The following is a 17,630-nucleotide window of genomic DNA, read 5'->3' as shown; positions in this document are numbered from 1 at the left end:
ACATCTGCAAACAAGGCATAAGGGGCCGGCAGACCAGGAGGGCTGGTGGAAGCCACGGGACAGGGGACGGGAACCACGGTTTGGAGGCAGTGGCCGTGGCACTTCGGCCCCCAGCGAGACAACTGCAGAGTTTTCCAGTTGAACTGAGGCTCGTGCTCCTGCAGCCAGGGAAGGCCCAAGACGATTGGGTGTATGGAGTACTCCAGAACATACAATGGCATGCGCTCCTGGTGGAGGATTCCAACCCTCAGTGGGACCGGAACTGTGGTGTGTGTCACGCGTTCTGGGAGCGGTTTCCCTTGAATGGAGGAGATGACTAAAGGCGCTTGAAGGCGAGCTTGTGGTAACTCCAAATGCTCCGCAAGACTCTTCATGATGAAGTTACCCCCGGCGCCAGAGTCCACCAAGGCCAAAGTGTGGAACTCGCCGCCGGCGAAGGTTAACGCAACTGGTAGCATTAGTGGAGGTACTGGAGAAGCACGGCCCAGGATGAGACCTCCTTTCGGTCCTAGGCCCGGGCGTTTCCCGGCCGAGTCGGGCATACTGCTATCTGATGGCCCGCTGCTCCGCAGTAAAAACAGAGTCCTTCCCTTATCCGCCTGCGACGTTCCTGTGGGGAGACTCTTCCGCGGCCCAACTCCATGGGTTCCTCGGCGGACGATCCAGTAACTTCAGAAGCATTCTTGGAAGGCGGTGAGGACCTCCTTGTCCCCTTGACTACTGGGAGGCGAAGCCTCATCCGGCGATCTACTCGGTTGGCCAATTCTACCAGGCCGTCGAGGTCTTCCGGAAGTTCTTTCGCCGCTAGCTCGTTCTGAAGGCGTGAGGCTAGTCCTTCCAGAAAGATCCCGTGGAGGCAGTCATCTCTCCAATTCAGCTCTGCGGCCAGGGTACGGAACTCCATTGCGTATTCGGCCACAGTCCGAGCACCTTGTCGCAATCGGAGTAACTCAGAGACCGCAGTGGATTTGCGGACAGGTTCATCAAACAGCTGCCGGAAGGCAGACAGGAACTGGCTCAAGTTTTCAAAAATGGGGTCCCTTCTCTCCCACAGATGCGAGGCCCAAATCAGAGGCCTACCGTCGAGCAGGGACATAATGTAGTTGGTTTTGACCAAGTCATTGGGAAACTGCGCAGGGAGCAAGGAAAAACGAACCTGGCACTGGCTGAGGAAGCCTTGACACAGCTTAGCATCTCCGGTGTATCGAGAGTTGAGTGGGAGTTGAGTGGGAATTCCTGGTCCCAGGTCGCCCCCGGAAACCTGGAAACCTGGACAGTGTGCGGCTGAGTAGGGCGGCCTCCTTGAGCCCCAGGCGGAGACGGCAGCGTGGGGTTCATGGGCCCTAATGCCTCAAGGCGCTGGGTCAGGTCCTGTACCGCAGAGACCAGGGCATCGAGGGTCTGTTGATGCTCCTTCAGGCGCTGGGCCATTCCCAGAATGGCCTGGTGGGCGGATGCCTCTGCCGGGTCCATGGACTTGGCAATCTGTTATGCTCAGGCTTGTGGACCCTTGGCCGACAAGAGGATGGTATACCTTTCGGAGGGTCCGTAGGGTGGCGAGGCAGAACAGGAGGCGGGACCAGCTGACCCTTGGCACTGGAGGCTGAGGCGAATACGGAGGCGATGAAGAGACGAGATGAGGTGCTGAGTCTTCACCACTGGTGGTCTGCGGTCCCCCCCGGGAGGAGCCTGACCGCTGGGACTTAGGTGGATCCAGGAACACCAAGACATAACAGGAGCAAGAAGCAGGAACTCACCGAGGCAAGCAGACTCAAACAACACTCGCAAGAGATGGTTCGAAGCAGTGCTTGATCTTCGTCCTACCGGGCCACGTCTCCGGCCATCGGTTGGAACATGAAGTCCTGGACAGACGGTCAAGGACAGCCGATCGACAGGAGTGAGGTCCAGGGCAAGCAGCAGCTTGAACAAGGCTTTGAGTCCTTCTGGATCACTGGTCCTGCAGATGTTCTAGGAATTCTTGAAGGGGGAGCTTGAGCCCCCAAGCTTAGAAACAAGCATTCTTAAGTCCAAGGAAGTGTGGGCTACCACCCACAAACATGGAATCAATTCTAGGAAGCGCTGAGAGTGGGACTCGATACCACGACCTTTCGCATCAAGGTCTCTTCAACTTAGGCACTGCGCCACATGCCAAGTCACTGGATGAGCAGAGGAAGCTGCCTTTTATACTTCCTCTGCCCTGGCTGATAGAGAACAGGTGAGGTCATTAAAGGGATGGGTCCCTTTAATTCTGTGGAGGGGGCGTGGCCTAGTGCTGAAGCATGGCGGCGGCCATCTTGGATTTCCTCCGTGGAGGGGAGATGCCGCTGGAAGGAAGCAGGACGGCTTCCCCTGCAATGGGCAGCGGGGGCCCGAGTCGGAGCCCTTCCCCGGGGCTCCCATGGTGCTGTGAGTCAGGTAGGGGGACGCGGTCGTGGGGCGCCACGGCCGCGGAGCACAACACTTGCCTTGGCTTCGGTCTTGCCTTGGTCTTGTGGTCTTGCGGTCATAACATCAACCCATTTATTATCACTTGCGTCAGATAATTAGCAGGTGTAAAAATACGCAAGCAAGTTTGAAAATGTATACACGTGTCTTGTAAAATGGCAACTTGCAAGCAGAACTGTGGGCCCTACCTGGGAACACCCCGGACCGTCTTTTTTTTTTTACAAGCACATATATGCACTCGAACGTGAAAATATACGCGTAGTTTGGGACTTTTATAAAATACAGAATACGTGAGCAGAGGCTAATTATGTGCATACATGCACAATTGTTTACATGTGTTAACATTTTGAAAATTCGTCTTAATAATCAAAAAGCCCAATTTTTTTTTTTGCGGGTAAAATAGCATTTTGCCCGCGGAATTGGCTTTGATTATCTCTCTCTATTAGGACAAGTTTCAAAAGGACTGACACACATAAACCTCTGGTTTTATCCCGGGGGGGGGGGGGGAGGGGGGGGAGGGCAGGAGTGCTGTGCACATGAAAGTATGCACCCCACAAAGAGGTATTCCAGGGCGCGGTGGGAGGCCGAGTTGGTGCGGGGACAGAATTGGATTTTCGTAAGCATGCGTTTAGTTCATATCCTCACAGAGTTCTTTGTGCATATTGATGCTGGTTACATGCACACCCCTCCTCCACTGACGTTCAAAGCGGATTTATGTGCATGAGTCTACTTTGAAAATTTTGGCTGAAGTCTGTGGGTAAAGAATGCCCACTGACTTTGGGCCTAGGCAGGCTGTTTGGAAATTACCCTCCCTGTGAACAAGGCCTGAAAATTCAGGTTACTTGGGCAAATTCACAACAGGTCTCCCAAACACTTCCTGTTAATGTGGCAAAATGTGCTGCATGCAGGGCCGGAGTAACCACTAGGCGAGCTAGGCTTGTGCCTAGGGCGCCGAGACTTCTGCCCAGCCCCTGCCTCCCCCCCCCCCCGTCGTGCCACCCTCCCGTCGCCCCCCTGGTGGTCCAGCGGAGGGCCTGGGATTGATCTGCCACTCCCGGGGCCTCGGCTGCTACTAACCAAAATGGCGCCGATGGCTTTTAGCCCCTACCATGTGACAGGGGCCAACCAATGGCACCGGTAGCCCCTGTCACATGGTAAGAGCTGAAGGCCACCGGCGCCATTTTGGTTAGTGGCAGCCAACGACCTGGGAGCAGCAGAACGCTCCCAGGCTCCCCGCTGTACCAGATGTTTTGTGAGGTTTTTTTTTGGGGTGGAGGGGGAGGTTGAGAGGGTGGGGGAGTTGCGGCATGTGGTCCCTGCCCCTAGAGTCGGGGCTGTGACCGGGGGCGGGCTGGTGGCAGCATGACGGGGGGGAGGGGCAGCGCAAAGCTGAAGGTGCCTAGGGTGCCGAATCCCCTTGCATCGGCCCTGGCTGCATGTTCTAGAACTTGGGGGCATTATTTCTGGAGAGTTGAAAATCCTCTTTCTTCATGTTCGCCAGGAGCTTCAACAACAAGGAGGAAGAGCGTGGGATTTCCTTCCGGAAAAGCAGCGGCAGCAGGTAAAGGACACAGCAGGACTCAAAATGCTTCCTGTACAAGTAATTACAACATTTAGGGCTTTATTCACTGAGGTTTTTTATCCATTGATACAGAATAGGAGCGAAACCTTAGTGACTCATATCTTTCAAGGTGCGACCCATGCCTAAGCAGCCCCCGTGAACGACTTTGTCTTTTAACATTGGAGAGGATGATTTTCAATTGTGCTTTTATAATACTGCTAAAATTACATCTCCTGCTTAGACTATTGCAACCTGATCCTCACAGGTCTCCCAGGGAACCATCTCCCTCCACTACAATCCATCAAAAATACAGCTGCTTGATTTCTTTCCTCAAAATTGCTATATCCATGTAACCACTCTATCATGTCATTGCATTGGCCTCCTATCCACTCCCGCATACAGTTCAAGCTCCTCTTGTTCATACACTAAAGCCTTCATTCTGCAGCTCCTTACTACCTCTCCTCTTATCCCTTTCTGCATCCCTCACAGACCGAGCAAACTAGTGCGCTTGGCTGAGCGCACGGCTTTACAGGTGCTTGGATGTGCGTTTTGGATGCGCGTCCAAACCACTCATGCAATAAGGGGATTAGCACATCCAAAACGCACATCCAAACCAATGTGAAGCTAATTGTGCTCATCATAGACACCCATTCTTCACAACTGTGCAGCCCATATGTCTACCCCTACACTCCTTAACTCAGAGTTAAGGAACCCAAAAAACAATGGGATTACAGTGGGCTCTGGTAGAGTAAGACCTGTGATGCGGAGACACACGCTCTTTCAAGTGACACAAGTACAAAACGCTTTCTCTGTATTAGATAATGAAGAAGCTCTTGCGAAAGAGGTTGAAGTGGTATCTGAAAAGAAAGAAGAAACCCAATGCATACAGAAATTCCATAATACAATCAGTAACCAAAGGAAAAAGATCATTGTGCTGGGTGACTCTGTTATCAGAGGTACTAATTTGGGAAACTCTTTTCGAGGGAAACACTACAGTTAAAAGCCTCCCAGGATCATCGGCTGGCAGAAATGCTATTCAGATAGTCAAAGCGATCAAAGAAGAAAGCAAAGACTCTAAAGTTGATATTATTGTTATGTTTTGTAAGGTTTGGGTGGACTCTTGGACACTGTGGCAGCTGACCACATCCACGGGGGGAAGTCCCGTGAGGGGCCACAGGTCAGGCTCAGCTCTGGACACACAAACACAGAATATATCTTTATTTAGACAGTTTGTGAAGCCACCAGAGGTGGCGGTAGTGAGTAGAAGATGGAACCCAGCTGGGCTAGTATTCCTCAGGGCGCTGGAACAGCGCTTCCTCCGGTAGCAGTGCTGTAGTGAAAAGAACTGAGAGAATGAGTACAATGAGAAATTAACAGAGTCCCCAGTATAGAGAAGCCCCGAGATAGGGAGAGCTGGCCCTCGAGGAGCGAGTACCAGATCCCTGGGAGTAGAGACTCATTGGCAAGTACTCACGCAGCAGTTCCCTGTAGGAGATGGCACTGGTGCTGGAATGGAGGCAGGCCCTCGAGAAGCGAGTACCTGGTTCCAGGGAAACAGCTCTGAGGAGTAGATGGTAGTAGTACTCACAGATGGAGTCGGTAGCGAATTCTTCCAAGTAGAAGAGGAGATGGATACAGACAGCGAGTCAGGGAACATGGGCCCTCGAGGAGCAAGTACCGGTTCCTGATAGCGACCTGAAAGAAGCAGAGAGGCCCCCGAGGAGCGGGTACCCCATTAACAGCAAAGACTTCAATAGAAGTTGGAGGCAGAGTAGCTGGATACGGAGAGCGAATCCCATCCGTAGGAACTCCCTTTCTAACTCAACGGCTAGCAATAAACAACAGGCTTAAATATCCAGGCAGCGTGACGTCATCACAGGGGGACGCCCCTGAGGTTCGCGCCATAGAGGAAATAAGAATGAGGGCCGCGCGGCGCGTGCACCCTAAGGTACCTGAGGAGCATGGCGGGAGGCGCCCAAGCCGGTCCAGGGATGCCGGAGAGGATGGCGGGCAGATGTCCACAAGGAGCAGCAGGAGTTGCAGAAAAAGAAAGGTAGGTGGAGAGAAACCGTCAGGCAGCGACGGTTGCAACAATTATCATCCATCTGGGAACCAACAAACTTACTAGAAACAGCATCCAATTGATACAGAGAGATTTCCAATCTCTAGCAAAGCAGATTAGTCACATGGCGACAACTATTGTCTTTTCAGAAGTGTTACTTGTTCATGGAAAGGGGAAGGAGAGGCTAAGCCATATTGATAACTTCAATGTATGGCTCAAATCCTGGTGTAAGGAACAAACCCAGCTGGGTTCCATCTTCTACTCACTACCGCCACCTCTGGTGGCTTCACAAACTGTCTAAATAAAGATATATTCTGTGTTTGTGTGTCCAGAGCTGAGCCTGACCTCTCCAAAAAACTCTAGATTTCTGGAATACATGCCAACAAGCCATCAACAACTTACTCACAAGTCTAAATCTTATTCTTAACCAAAACAAAACAGAATACCTACTCATTTCTCCAGATGGAACTCACTCACTTCCCGGCACCAACCTCACCACTCAACTGACACTGTCACCACAAGTCAGAAATCTAGGAGTTATACTTGACAACCAAATGAATTACAGAGCTCTCATCAATAATATAGTAAAAGACGGATTCTTCAAATTACAAGTCTTAAAAAGACTCAGACCACTCCTCCATTTTCAGGATTTCCGATTGGTTCTACAAGCAATCATACTCACAAAAATAGATTACTGCAACTCTCTTCTAGTAGGCCTCCCCGCAAACGCCTTAAAACCATTACAGATGTTGCAAAACGCCTCGGCAAGAATCCTAACCAAGACAAACAAAAGAGACCACATCTCACCCATCTTAAAAAGCCTACACTGGCTTCCCGTCAATTTCAGAATACTCTTCAAAGTGCTTTCATCAATACACAAAGCAATACACAACCTGGCCCCACTGAAGCTCAAAATCCCTCTCCAACTCCACACCTCTACTAGACCAGTGAGACAAGCCTACAGAAACAATCTCCAGATACCACGAATGAAATCAACGTTAAGCAAAAGAGCATTCTCCACAGCTGGTCCCAAACTCTGGAATACGCTCCCGCCGGAACTCAAATCAGTGCAATGCCACATTATCTTCAAAAAAAGACTTAAGACTTGGCTCTTCCACCAAGCCTTTCCATAACATCAGTCTGCTGAACTATCTCTGCCAAGGTCCCCTTTAGGTCATTTCCAATCGAATTATAAAGAGAACTATTTATAAAGAGAACTATTTAAGATCCTCAGTTATTTTCAATAACCTACAAAAGAACTACACAAGAACCAGACAATAACCTACAAGAGAACTACACAAGAACAAGATCCTCAGTTATTTTCAATAACCTACAAGAGAACTACACAAGAACCAGACAAGTACCAGACAAGTACAACCCTAAAAATTCTTTGAACCCTCTATGAATACGCTAAGAACACCACAAAGAATTCTCTAAAGAATTATGCTATTCAACTTCAACTCCTTGGCAGTCCAAAACTCTGCCTACTCAGGCAATGTATATTATATCTCTTGTTATTAACCCCATATATTTATGAATACCCTAAGAATAACCTAAGAATACCACAAAGAATTCTCTAAAGAATTATGCAATTCAACTTCAACTCCTTGGCAGTCCAAAACTCTGCCTACTTAGGCAATGTATATTATATCTATTGTTATTAACCCCATATATTTATTTCCAAGTTATTTATACCTGTTCTTTGTAAGACATTTACTTGTCACTGTTATTGTTCAAAATGTAAACCGAATTGATCAGTAATTCTGTTACTGGAAAGTCGGTATAGAAAAGTTCTAAATAAATAAATAAATAAATAAATAAATATATTGGGGGCTGGGGCACTAAAAAGCTCTTTGTCATCTGTCTGTGGCAGGAAAAAGGATCCTAAGAGATAAATTAAAATTCTATGTCATAAGACATTTAAACTAGATGCTGGGGGTGGCAGAAGGAATTTAGAATGTCACACCCCAAATACAAATGCGATGGAAAAGGGTGAAGTGGATAACAAAAGTCAGCTAAATAAGTCACAAAAGGAGTCCAAGAAAAGCAGTAACCTGAACGAGAAAAGCTGGAAAGCTATGAACACAAATGCTTGTAGTTTGGGCAATAAAATCCCAGATCTGCAAGCCCTAATGGTGGAGGCGGACTTGGACATTGTTGCTGTCACAGAGACCTGGTTCACAGAATCTCATGACTGGGATACAGCAATACCGGGCTATAACTTGTTAAGGAAAGACAGAGAGGACAGGAAAGGGGGAGGAGTGGCTCTTTATGTCAAAAACAATATCCAAGCATTTGAGCTACAAGGAAGATGGGGCAATGAAGAAGCATTATGGGCCATCCTAAAAAAAAGATGATGGGACATCCATTTTTAGTGGTTTACAGGCCTCCAAATCATATGGAAGAACTTGACAGAGATCTAGTTGAAGACATCCAAAGATGGGAAAGAAGGGAGAAGTGGTGATTGTTGGAGATTTTAATCTGCCGGATGTAGACTGGAGAATCCCTTCTGCAGATTCTAACAGTAGTAGAGAGATACTGGATGCCCTGCAAGGAGCTCTGTTCAAACAAATGGTAATGGAACCCACGAGGGAGGGAGTTACACTCAATTTAGTGCTCACTAATGGAGATAATGTCTCTTAACGTTCAGATGGGTGCCCACCTCAGCACCAGTGATCATCATACGGTATGGTTTCATATCACACAAAGGATACGGAGAAGTCGCACAAAGACCCGAGTTTTGCAGTTCAAAAACATGGACTTTGTTGAAATGGGGAAGTACCTGGAGGAAGAACTAGAAGGCTTAGAGAATGAGAGAGATGTGGAACAACAGTGGACCAAACTAAAAGGAGCAGTTACCAAGGCAACTAATCTATATGTTAGAAAAGTAAAGAAAAGCAAGAGAAAAACGAAACCTTTCTGGTTCTCAGAGGTAGCTGATAAAATAAAAGCTAAAAGAACAGCATTTAAGAAATATAAAGGATCCCAAAGGGAGGATCACAAGGAAGAATATCTGGTGGAACTGAGGGAGACGAAGAAAGTAATCAAGAAAGCAAAAAGTCAAGCGGCCTTTTTAAAATATATCCGAAGCAGAAAGCCTGTGAGGGAGTCAGTTGGACCGTTAGATGATCAAGGGGTTAAAGGGGTGCTTAGAGAAGATAAGGCCATCGCGGAAAGATTAAATGATTTCTTTGCTTCGGTGTTTACTGAAGAGGATGTTGGGGAGGTACCCGTAATGGAGAAGGTTTTCATGGGTAATGATTCAGATGGACTGAATCAAATCACGGTGAACCTAGAAGATGTGGTAGGCCTGATTGACAAACTGAAGAGTAGTAAATCACCTGGACTGGATGGTATACACCCCAGAGTTCTGAAGGAACAAAAAATTAAATTTCAGACCTATTAGTAAAAATTTGTAACCTATCATTAAAATCATTCATTGTACCTGAAGACTGGAGGATAGCAAATGTAACCCCAATATTTAGAAAGGGCTCTAGGGGCGATCCGGCAAACTACAGACCGGTTAGCCTGATTTCAGTGCCAGGAAAAATAGTGGAAAGTGTTCTAAACATCAAAATCACAGAACATATAGAAAGACATGGTTTAATGGAACAAAGTCAGCATGGCTTTACCCAAGGCAAGTCTTGCCTCACAAATCTGCTTCACTTTTTTGAAGGAGTTAATAAACATGTGGATAAAGGTGAACCGGTAGATGTAGTATACTTGGATTCTAAGAAGGTGTTTGACAAAGTTCCTTATGAGAGGCTTCTATGAAAAGTAAAAAGTCATGGGATAGGTGGCGATGTCCTTTCGTGGATTGCAAACTGGCTAAAAGACAGGAAACAGAGAGTAGGATTAAATGGACAATTTTCTCAGTGGAAGGGAGTGGGTAGTGGAGTGCCTCAGGGATCTGTATTGGGACCCTTACTTTTCAATATATTTATAAATGATCTGGAAAGAAATGCATCGAGTGAGATAATCAAATTTGCAGATGACACAAAATTGTTCAGAGTAGTTAAATCACAAGCAGATTGTGATAAATTGCAGGAAGATCTTGTGAGACTGGAAAATTGGGCATCCAAATGGCAGATGAAATTTAATGTGGATAAGTGCAAGGTGATGCATATAGGGAAAAATAGCCCATGCTATAGTTGCACAATGTTGGGTTCCATATTAGGTGCTACAACCCAAAGAGATCTAGGCGTCATAGTGGATAACACATTGAAATCGTCGGTTCAGTGTGCTGCGGCAGTCAAAAAAGCAAACAGAATGTTGGGAATTATTAGGAAGGAAATGGAGAATAAAACGGAAAATGCCATAATGCCTCTGTATCGCTCCATGGTGAGACCGCACCTTGAATACTGTGTACAATTCTGGTCGCCGCATCTCAAAAAAGATATAATTGCGATGGAGAAGGTACAGAGAAGGACTACCAAAATGATAAGGGGAATGGAACAGCTCCCCTATGAGGAAAGACTAAAGAGGTTAGGACTTTTCAGCTTGGAGAAGAGACGGCTGAGGGGGGGATATGATAGAGGTGTTTAAAATCATGAGAGGTCTAGAACGGGTAGATGTGAATCGGTTATTTACTCTTTCGGATAATAGAAAGGCTAGGGGGCACTCCATGAAGTTAGCATGTGGCACATTTAAAACTAATTGGAGAAAGTTCTTTTTTACTCAACTCTGGAATTTGTTGCCAGAGGATGTGGTTAGTGCAGTTAGTATAGCTGTGTTTAAAAAAGGATTGGATAAGTTCTTGGAGGAGAAGTCCATTACCTGCTATTAAGTTCACTTAGAGAATAGCCACTGCCATTGGCAATGGTAACATGGAATAGACTTAGTTTTTGGGTACTTGCCAGGTTCTTATGGCCTGGATTGGCCACTGTTGGAGACAGGATGCTGGGCTTGAAGGACCCTTGGTCTGACCCAGTATGGCATGTTCTTATGTTCTTATTACATTACTATCAAATGCTTCAGGAAATTGGCACCAGTACTAGATGATATCATTTTGCAAACTTTCATAAAGGTTTTTTGAAATTATGATTTTTATTTTACAGCTTCATATTTATTGTATATAATATTGAGTTGCAGAATTATGCTGCGCATCGCTGCAAGCAATTTATGGAACCAGCAGTTTATGAAATTGAGATTAGAAATGAATCAAGCCCTTACCCCTCTGTGGTATGTCAGAGCAGGCACACTGTAGAGTAACTGTGACGGGGAGGGACAGAGAGGAGGCAGGTTTTATTAGATCCTGAAATGTCAGTTTCGAACACCAAGTAATGTATCCAGTAGCGAGACGCTAACCCCAGTCAATTAAGTATTATGAATTGATAAGAGTGTTCCATTTTTACTGTTTGTCTGTTGTTAGTGGTTTTGATAGTTTTGAATTTACTTTTAGATTTATTTGGTTTTAGTTTGCTTTTACTGTACTTTTAACAGCTAACTTTTAACTTTTAACAGCTAAGTTACTTTTAACAGCTAACTTATTTCATACTTTTTAACAGAGTTAGCCGTTACTATTTTATAATGTATTGTATTTATTTTATGTTTGATTTATGTAAACCATTGTGAAGGCACGTGAAGGCATGTAACGGTATATAAATAACAATAAACTAAACTAAACTAATGTGGCAAAATACTTTTCTCTCTTCACATCGAGCAGAAATTTCAGCAACAAGGAGGATGAGCGCGGGATCCACATCCGGAAGAGCAGCAGCGGCAGCGGCAGGTAAATAAGAGCTGTGACTAGCAGTCCTCCGGATCAAGGTAATTCCCACGTAGTGCCTCCAACAGCAAAATGACGTGCTTAACCGTAAGCATGCAAAAAAACCTGCGCACCCATGTCATTTGGGCTGCTATGCAGGTGGTATCCGCGCATACCTTTACCTGTTGTACAATGGGTCATAAATGTACGAATGTCATATGATAATAATATTTATTTCCCGCACACCTCGCCGCCAAAGGAGTCCAAAGGGCGGAGGAAGATAGCATGCAATCATAGAAAGAACGAACCACCATCCTCCCCAACCAGACCCATTTTCCAAGACCAAATGCAGCCTCACAGCTATCCCAAATAGTCACTCTCAGGTGTAGCATTTCAACCAACTGATTGTCCGAAAATTCAGGTTACGGGGGCAGAAATTCATAGCCTTCCTGAAACATCTCTTCTTTATGTGGCAAAAGCTACGTACATTATGAACTTACACAGATGCCAAAGCTTCAGGTATGGGCCTACCCTGGCATATTAAACGACTTGCACAGCTTCAGGTATAGAATACAAGTGTTGTATTCTATTACCAGCAAAGTTTCAGTCATACAGTGCCAGCCTTATGTCACATTCCCACCTAAGCTCCAGTGATAGAGTAAGAACATAAAACCATCGGAAGTGTCGTGCTGGCTCAGACCGAGGTCCATCCAGGCCACAAGAGCCTGGGAGATCCGAAATAATTGATCTGTTTTACTCCCAGGGATAAGCGCTGGCTTTCCCAAGTCAACCTGGCTAAAAACCGTTTGTGGGCTTTTCCTTCAGGAACTTGCCCGATCTTCTTTTGAATCCCACTATGTTAGTCGCCTTGCCTCGACCATGTTCCAAAGCTTGATTGTACGTTGGGTGAAAAAATACCTCCTACGATTTGTTTTAAATCTGCCAGTTGCTAGTTTCATGGAGTGTCCCCTAGTCCTAGTGTTGTTTGAAAGGGTGAATAACTGTTCCCTATTTACCTGTTACCACATGGTAGGGGCAAAGGCCAGTTCACACCATTTTGGAAAATGGCACCAACTGGGCCCTGGACTATTAGGGCATCACAAGCCCTCCTATCAGCCACCAATTATTTTTTTTTAAGGTAAGGGGGTAGTGGGGGGTGGTCCGGGATGGGGGAGGCCACTAGCTCACCAGGTCATTTTAACAGGGTGGAGGGCCCTACCCACCTAGAATTTATATGGAAGGCGGGGGTCAAGGGTGGGGGACATCTCTTGGAGGTGGGGGGGGGGGACATCTATTGAATCAGGGTGGTTAGCTTGATTGGGGAGGGGTTTGGGCAGAGGGTGGGTCGTCGCCACACGACAGCTCTTTTCTATTTTTCAGCTTTTTTTTTTTTTTTGCAGGCCCGCTGGGAGGGAGTTGACGGGGAACTCCCTCATCCCACCTTAAGGGCCCGGCCACAACTATCTAGCCCAGTCCTGCTTAAGGATCAGCCCCACAAGGGATTCTGGGCCCAGAGAGGATCCCTAAAGCCTAGCATAAAAAGGCAGAGCCCAGAAGGGTTAGACAGGCCCCGGGGAGCAGGCAGGAACCCAGCCTATGTGAATACCTTCTATGTTTGGGGGTATTTTGTATCAGAACTACAAGGTGAGCTGCATTTACTTTCTGTTTTGTTTCGCACTGTAAATAAAGCTGCACAGAAAGAAACATCTAGAGTCTGCCTCCGTATTTCTCCTGTCTGCTTCTCAAGCTGCTAGTGCCCAAGTTATCACATATGGTGTGAGCAGTGAGATCTTCTTGCTTAAGTGGGAAGCACAGGCAGAATCCAACAGCTGCAGCGATACAGTATTTAAATGAGGCCTGGCAGTAGAAACGGGCAAAAGGAGGCGCTAGGGACACTAGTGCATCCCTAGCGCCTCCTTTTTTGACAGGAGCGGCGGCTGCCAGGGGGTTTGACAGCTGACGCTCAATTTTGCTGGCGTCGGTTCTCGAGCCCGCTGACAGCCACGGGCTCGGAAACCGGACGCCGGCAAAATTGAGCTTCCGGTTTTCGACCCGACAGCCGCCGGCCGACTTCCAATTTTTGTTTTCTTTTTTTTTTTTTTTAACTTTTTTTTACTCTTCGGCATCTCCGACTTAATATCGCCATGATATTAAGTCGGAGGGTGCACAGAAAAGCAGTTTTTACTACCTTTGGGTAGGCGCTAATTTCTGAAAGTAAAATGTGCGGTTTGGCTGCACATTTTACTTTCTGAATCGCGTGCGAATACCTAATAGCGCCCTCAACATGCATTTGCATGTTGAGGGCGCTATTAGGTTCGGCCGGTTGGACGTGCGTTTTCCGCCCCTTACTGAATAAGGGGTAAGGGAAAACGCGTGTCCAATGGCAGGTTAACAGTGCGCTCCGTTGGAGCGCACTGTACTGTATCAGCCTGATAATTTGTACTCTGGTATAGCACTGTCCCATTGGTTATCCTTCTTCCACCATGTCTCTGAGATGCCAATTAAGTCTGTGTCATCATTCACTGCTATACATTCTAATTCTCCCATCTTACTTCTTAGACTTCTGGCATTAGCATACAAACATTTCAAAGTTTGTTTTTTGTTTGTATTTTCATTCTGCTTTTTAATTGATAGGGATAAGTTAGAATTTTTTAGCTCAGGTGAGTTTTTAAGTACAGGCACTTGGACTACTTTTCTAATTATTGGAACCTCACTGTCGGGATGCCCTAATTCTAATGCATCATTAGTATCCTTTGATGATACCTCTCGCCGAACCATGCGCTGCTGAACGACTGTCGGCTTTCCCCTTTGTTCTAGTTTAAAAGCTGCTCTATCTCCTTTTTAAAGGTTAGCGCCAGCAGTCTGGTTCCACCCTTGTTAAGGTGGAGCCCATCCCTTCGGAAGAGACTCCCCCTTCCCCAAAAGGTTCCCCATTTCCTAACAAAACTGAATCCCTCTTCCTTGCACCATCTTCTCATCCACGCATTGAGACTCCGGAGCTCTGCCTGCCTCTGGTAACCTGTGCGTGGAACAGGGAGCATTTCAGAGAATGCTACCCTGGAGGTTCTGGATTTAATCTTTCTACCTAAGAGTCTAAATTTGGCTTCCAGAACCTCCCTCCCACATTTTCCTATGTTGTTGGTGCCCATATGTACCACGACAGCTGGCTCCTCCCCAGCACTGTCTAAAATCCTATCTAGGTGATGCGTGAGGTCCGCCACCTTCGCACCAGGTAGGCATGTTACCAGGCGATCCTCATGCCCACCAGCCACCCAGCTATCTACATTCCTAATAATCGAATCACCAACTATGACGGCTGACCTAACCCTTCCCTCCTGGGCAGTAGGCCTTGGGGAGATATCCTCAGTGTGAAAGGACAATGCATCACCTAGAGAGCAGGTCCTTGCTACAGGATCCTTTCCTGCTGCACCCGGTTGATGCTCTCCAATCATGAGACCTTCTTCATCCAAGGCAGCACCAGGGCTGCCAGTCTGAAGTTGGGACTTGACTACTATGTCCCTGAAGGTCTCATCTATATACCTCTCTGTCTGCCTCAGCTCCTCCAGGTCTGCCACTCTAGCCTCCAGAGATGGGACTTGTTCTCTGAGAGACAGGAGCTCTTTGCATCGCATGCACATGTACAACTTCTCACCGATGGGTAAAAAATCATACATGTGACACTCAATGTTACATGTATGATTTTTTACCCATCGGTGAGAAGTTGATTCTCACCATCCTGAGTCAGACCAAGGGTCAGAGCAAGGGTCCATCAAGCCCAGCATCCTGTTTCCAACAGAGGCCAAACCAGGCCACAAGAACCTGGCAATTACCCTGGGGCATCAAAGCTCCAATCACCCTGCCAATGCACAACAGGCGAAGGGGGTTAAGCCCGCCTGGGTAGTCAGTATTCAAGCCATAAGGGCCAGATAGGCCAGAATTTTTTTCTCCCCTCTCCTTCCCCCGGAGAGATACGTAGTGACCATACAGACCGCTGTGACCACGCCACCTCCCTTGTCACTGGTACTATTTAAGTATAAATATACTATAATATACTATTTAATATAAAAGTGGAGAATCACAAAACAATGACATATAAAACAAATCTCTGTATTAAATCTTACGTTTTACTCTGCTGGAAGAGAGGTTGAAGATTTGGCAGCTGTGATTCAATGCCAAGAAGTGCAGAGTCATGCATTTGGGGTGTGGTAATCCAAAAGAGCCGTATATGATGGAGGATGTAAGGATGATGTGCACAGACCAGGAGAGAAATCTTAGGGTAATAGTGTCTGGAGATCTGAAGATGGTGAAACAATGTGATAAGGCGATAGCTAAAGCCATAAGAATGCTGAGCTGCATAGAGAGAGGAATAACCAGCAGGAAAAAGGAGGTGATAATCCACTTGCACAGGTCCTTGGTGAAGCTTCATTTGAAGTACTATGTTCAGTTCTAGTCCGTATCTGAAGGGAAATAAAGACAGGATGGAGGCAGTCTGAGAAGAGAGACCAAAATGGTGTGGGGTCAGCATCAGAAGACCAATGAAGAGAAGATGAAGGATCTGAATATGTATAACCTGGAAGAGAGGAGGTGCAGGGGAGATATGATACAGACCTTCAGATTCCTGAAAGATTTTAATGATAAACAATCGTCAAACCTTTTCCGTTGGAAAGAATTCAGTAGAACTAGGAGTCACAAAATGAAATTTCAGGAAGGACGACTCAGAATCAACATCAGGAAATATTTCTTCACGGAGAGGGTGATAGATGCCTGGAACGCCCTTCCGGAGGAGGTGGTGAAGACAAAAACGGTGAAAGATTTCAAAGGGACATGGGATAAACTCTGTGGATGCCTAAAAACTAGAGGATGGAAATGAAGAAAAAAGTTCATGGGGGGAACCTGCTGGTGCAGCACTTACTACCCTTAACCAATAAGCCTTCATACTGTTAATGCAATTCCATCCGTGCTCTCTGCTTCAACGGCAAGGGAAAAGGGGAATGGGATTCAGATAGCAACCAACAAGGGCACTGACTTTTAAGATCTGGGGAAACAAATAAACATGGGGGTAACCTGCTGGTGCGGCGGTTACTACCCTTAACCAATAAGCCTGATACTTTTGCTGCAACTTCAACATTTGCTCTCTGCTTCAATGGCAGGGGTAATGGGGAATTGGATTCAGACAGCAACCAACAAGGGCACTGACTTTTATGGTTTGGGAAACTGATAAGCATGAGGGTAATCTGCATGGTGCAGCAGATACTACCATAAGCATGCTGGGCAGACTGGATGGACCATTTGGTCCTTTGCTGTCATCATTTCTATGTTTCTATGTTTCTCTTAAACATTGAATTGACAGGCAAAATCCATAATTTATTTATTTATTTATTTGTTTTATATACCGATATTAGTATGCAAACATCATACCGGTTTACATTACAACTGAAAGGTCGAAAGTACAATGAACAGGGAAAAGGGGGAGGGTCTCTAAGTAATCAAAAAGAAAAGTAAGAGAGGAAAGTGCGAACAGTGAAACAGTAAACTGGGTACATTTCCAATGGAGTAACATATACACAATAAATAATCCTCTTTGCTGTATGGATAACATATATACAAGGGTCTTATGGAGAAGTTAAGTGTCTTTAACAAAGCCTTAAATATTTTTAAACTGTCTGGCAGGAGAAGTGCTTCAGGTAAAGAGTTCCAGAAGATAGGGCCTGCAGCTGAAATGGAACCATCCCTTGTTGTATTGAGCGAGCATGTGGTAGTAATGGAATATCCAAGAGACCGCTCTGGGAAGACCTCAGCTGATGAGAAGGGCAATACACATGTAGCAGTGCCTTGCACCAAGGAGAGGCTAAGGA

At 46.4% G+C, this 17,630-nt stretch overlaps 1 protein-coding gene across 1 annotated transcript in view; it reads left to right on the top strand.

Annotated features, from left to right (window-relative positions):
- LOC115078898 (mucin-2-like) overlaps positions 1-17,630 on the top strand; it is a 64,556-nt gene that overhangs the window by 31,995 nt on the left and 14,931 nt on the right. The window contains exons 4-5 of the mRNA XM_029581971.1: positions 3,947-4,006; positions 11,734-11,799. Of these exons, the coding sequence (XP_029437831.1) occupies positions 3,947-4,006; positions 11,734-11,799 (126 nt within the window). The remainder of the gene's footprint in view (positions 1-3,946; positions 4,007-11,733; positions 11,800-17,630) is intronic.

Source organism: Rhinatrema bivittatum, chromosome 1 (assembly GCF_901001135.1).
Source record: "Rhinatrema bivittatum chromosome 1, aRhiBiv1.1, whole genome shotgun sequence".
Taxonomy (NCBI): Eukaryota; Metazoa; Chordata; class Amphibia; order Gymnophiona; family Rhinatrematidae; genus Rhinatrema; species Rhinatrema bivittatum.
The sequence above is the reverse complement of the archived record's forward strand: the minus strand, read 5'-3'. Positions and strand labels throughout refer to the sequence as shown.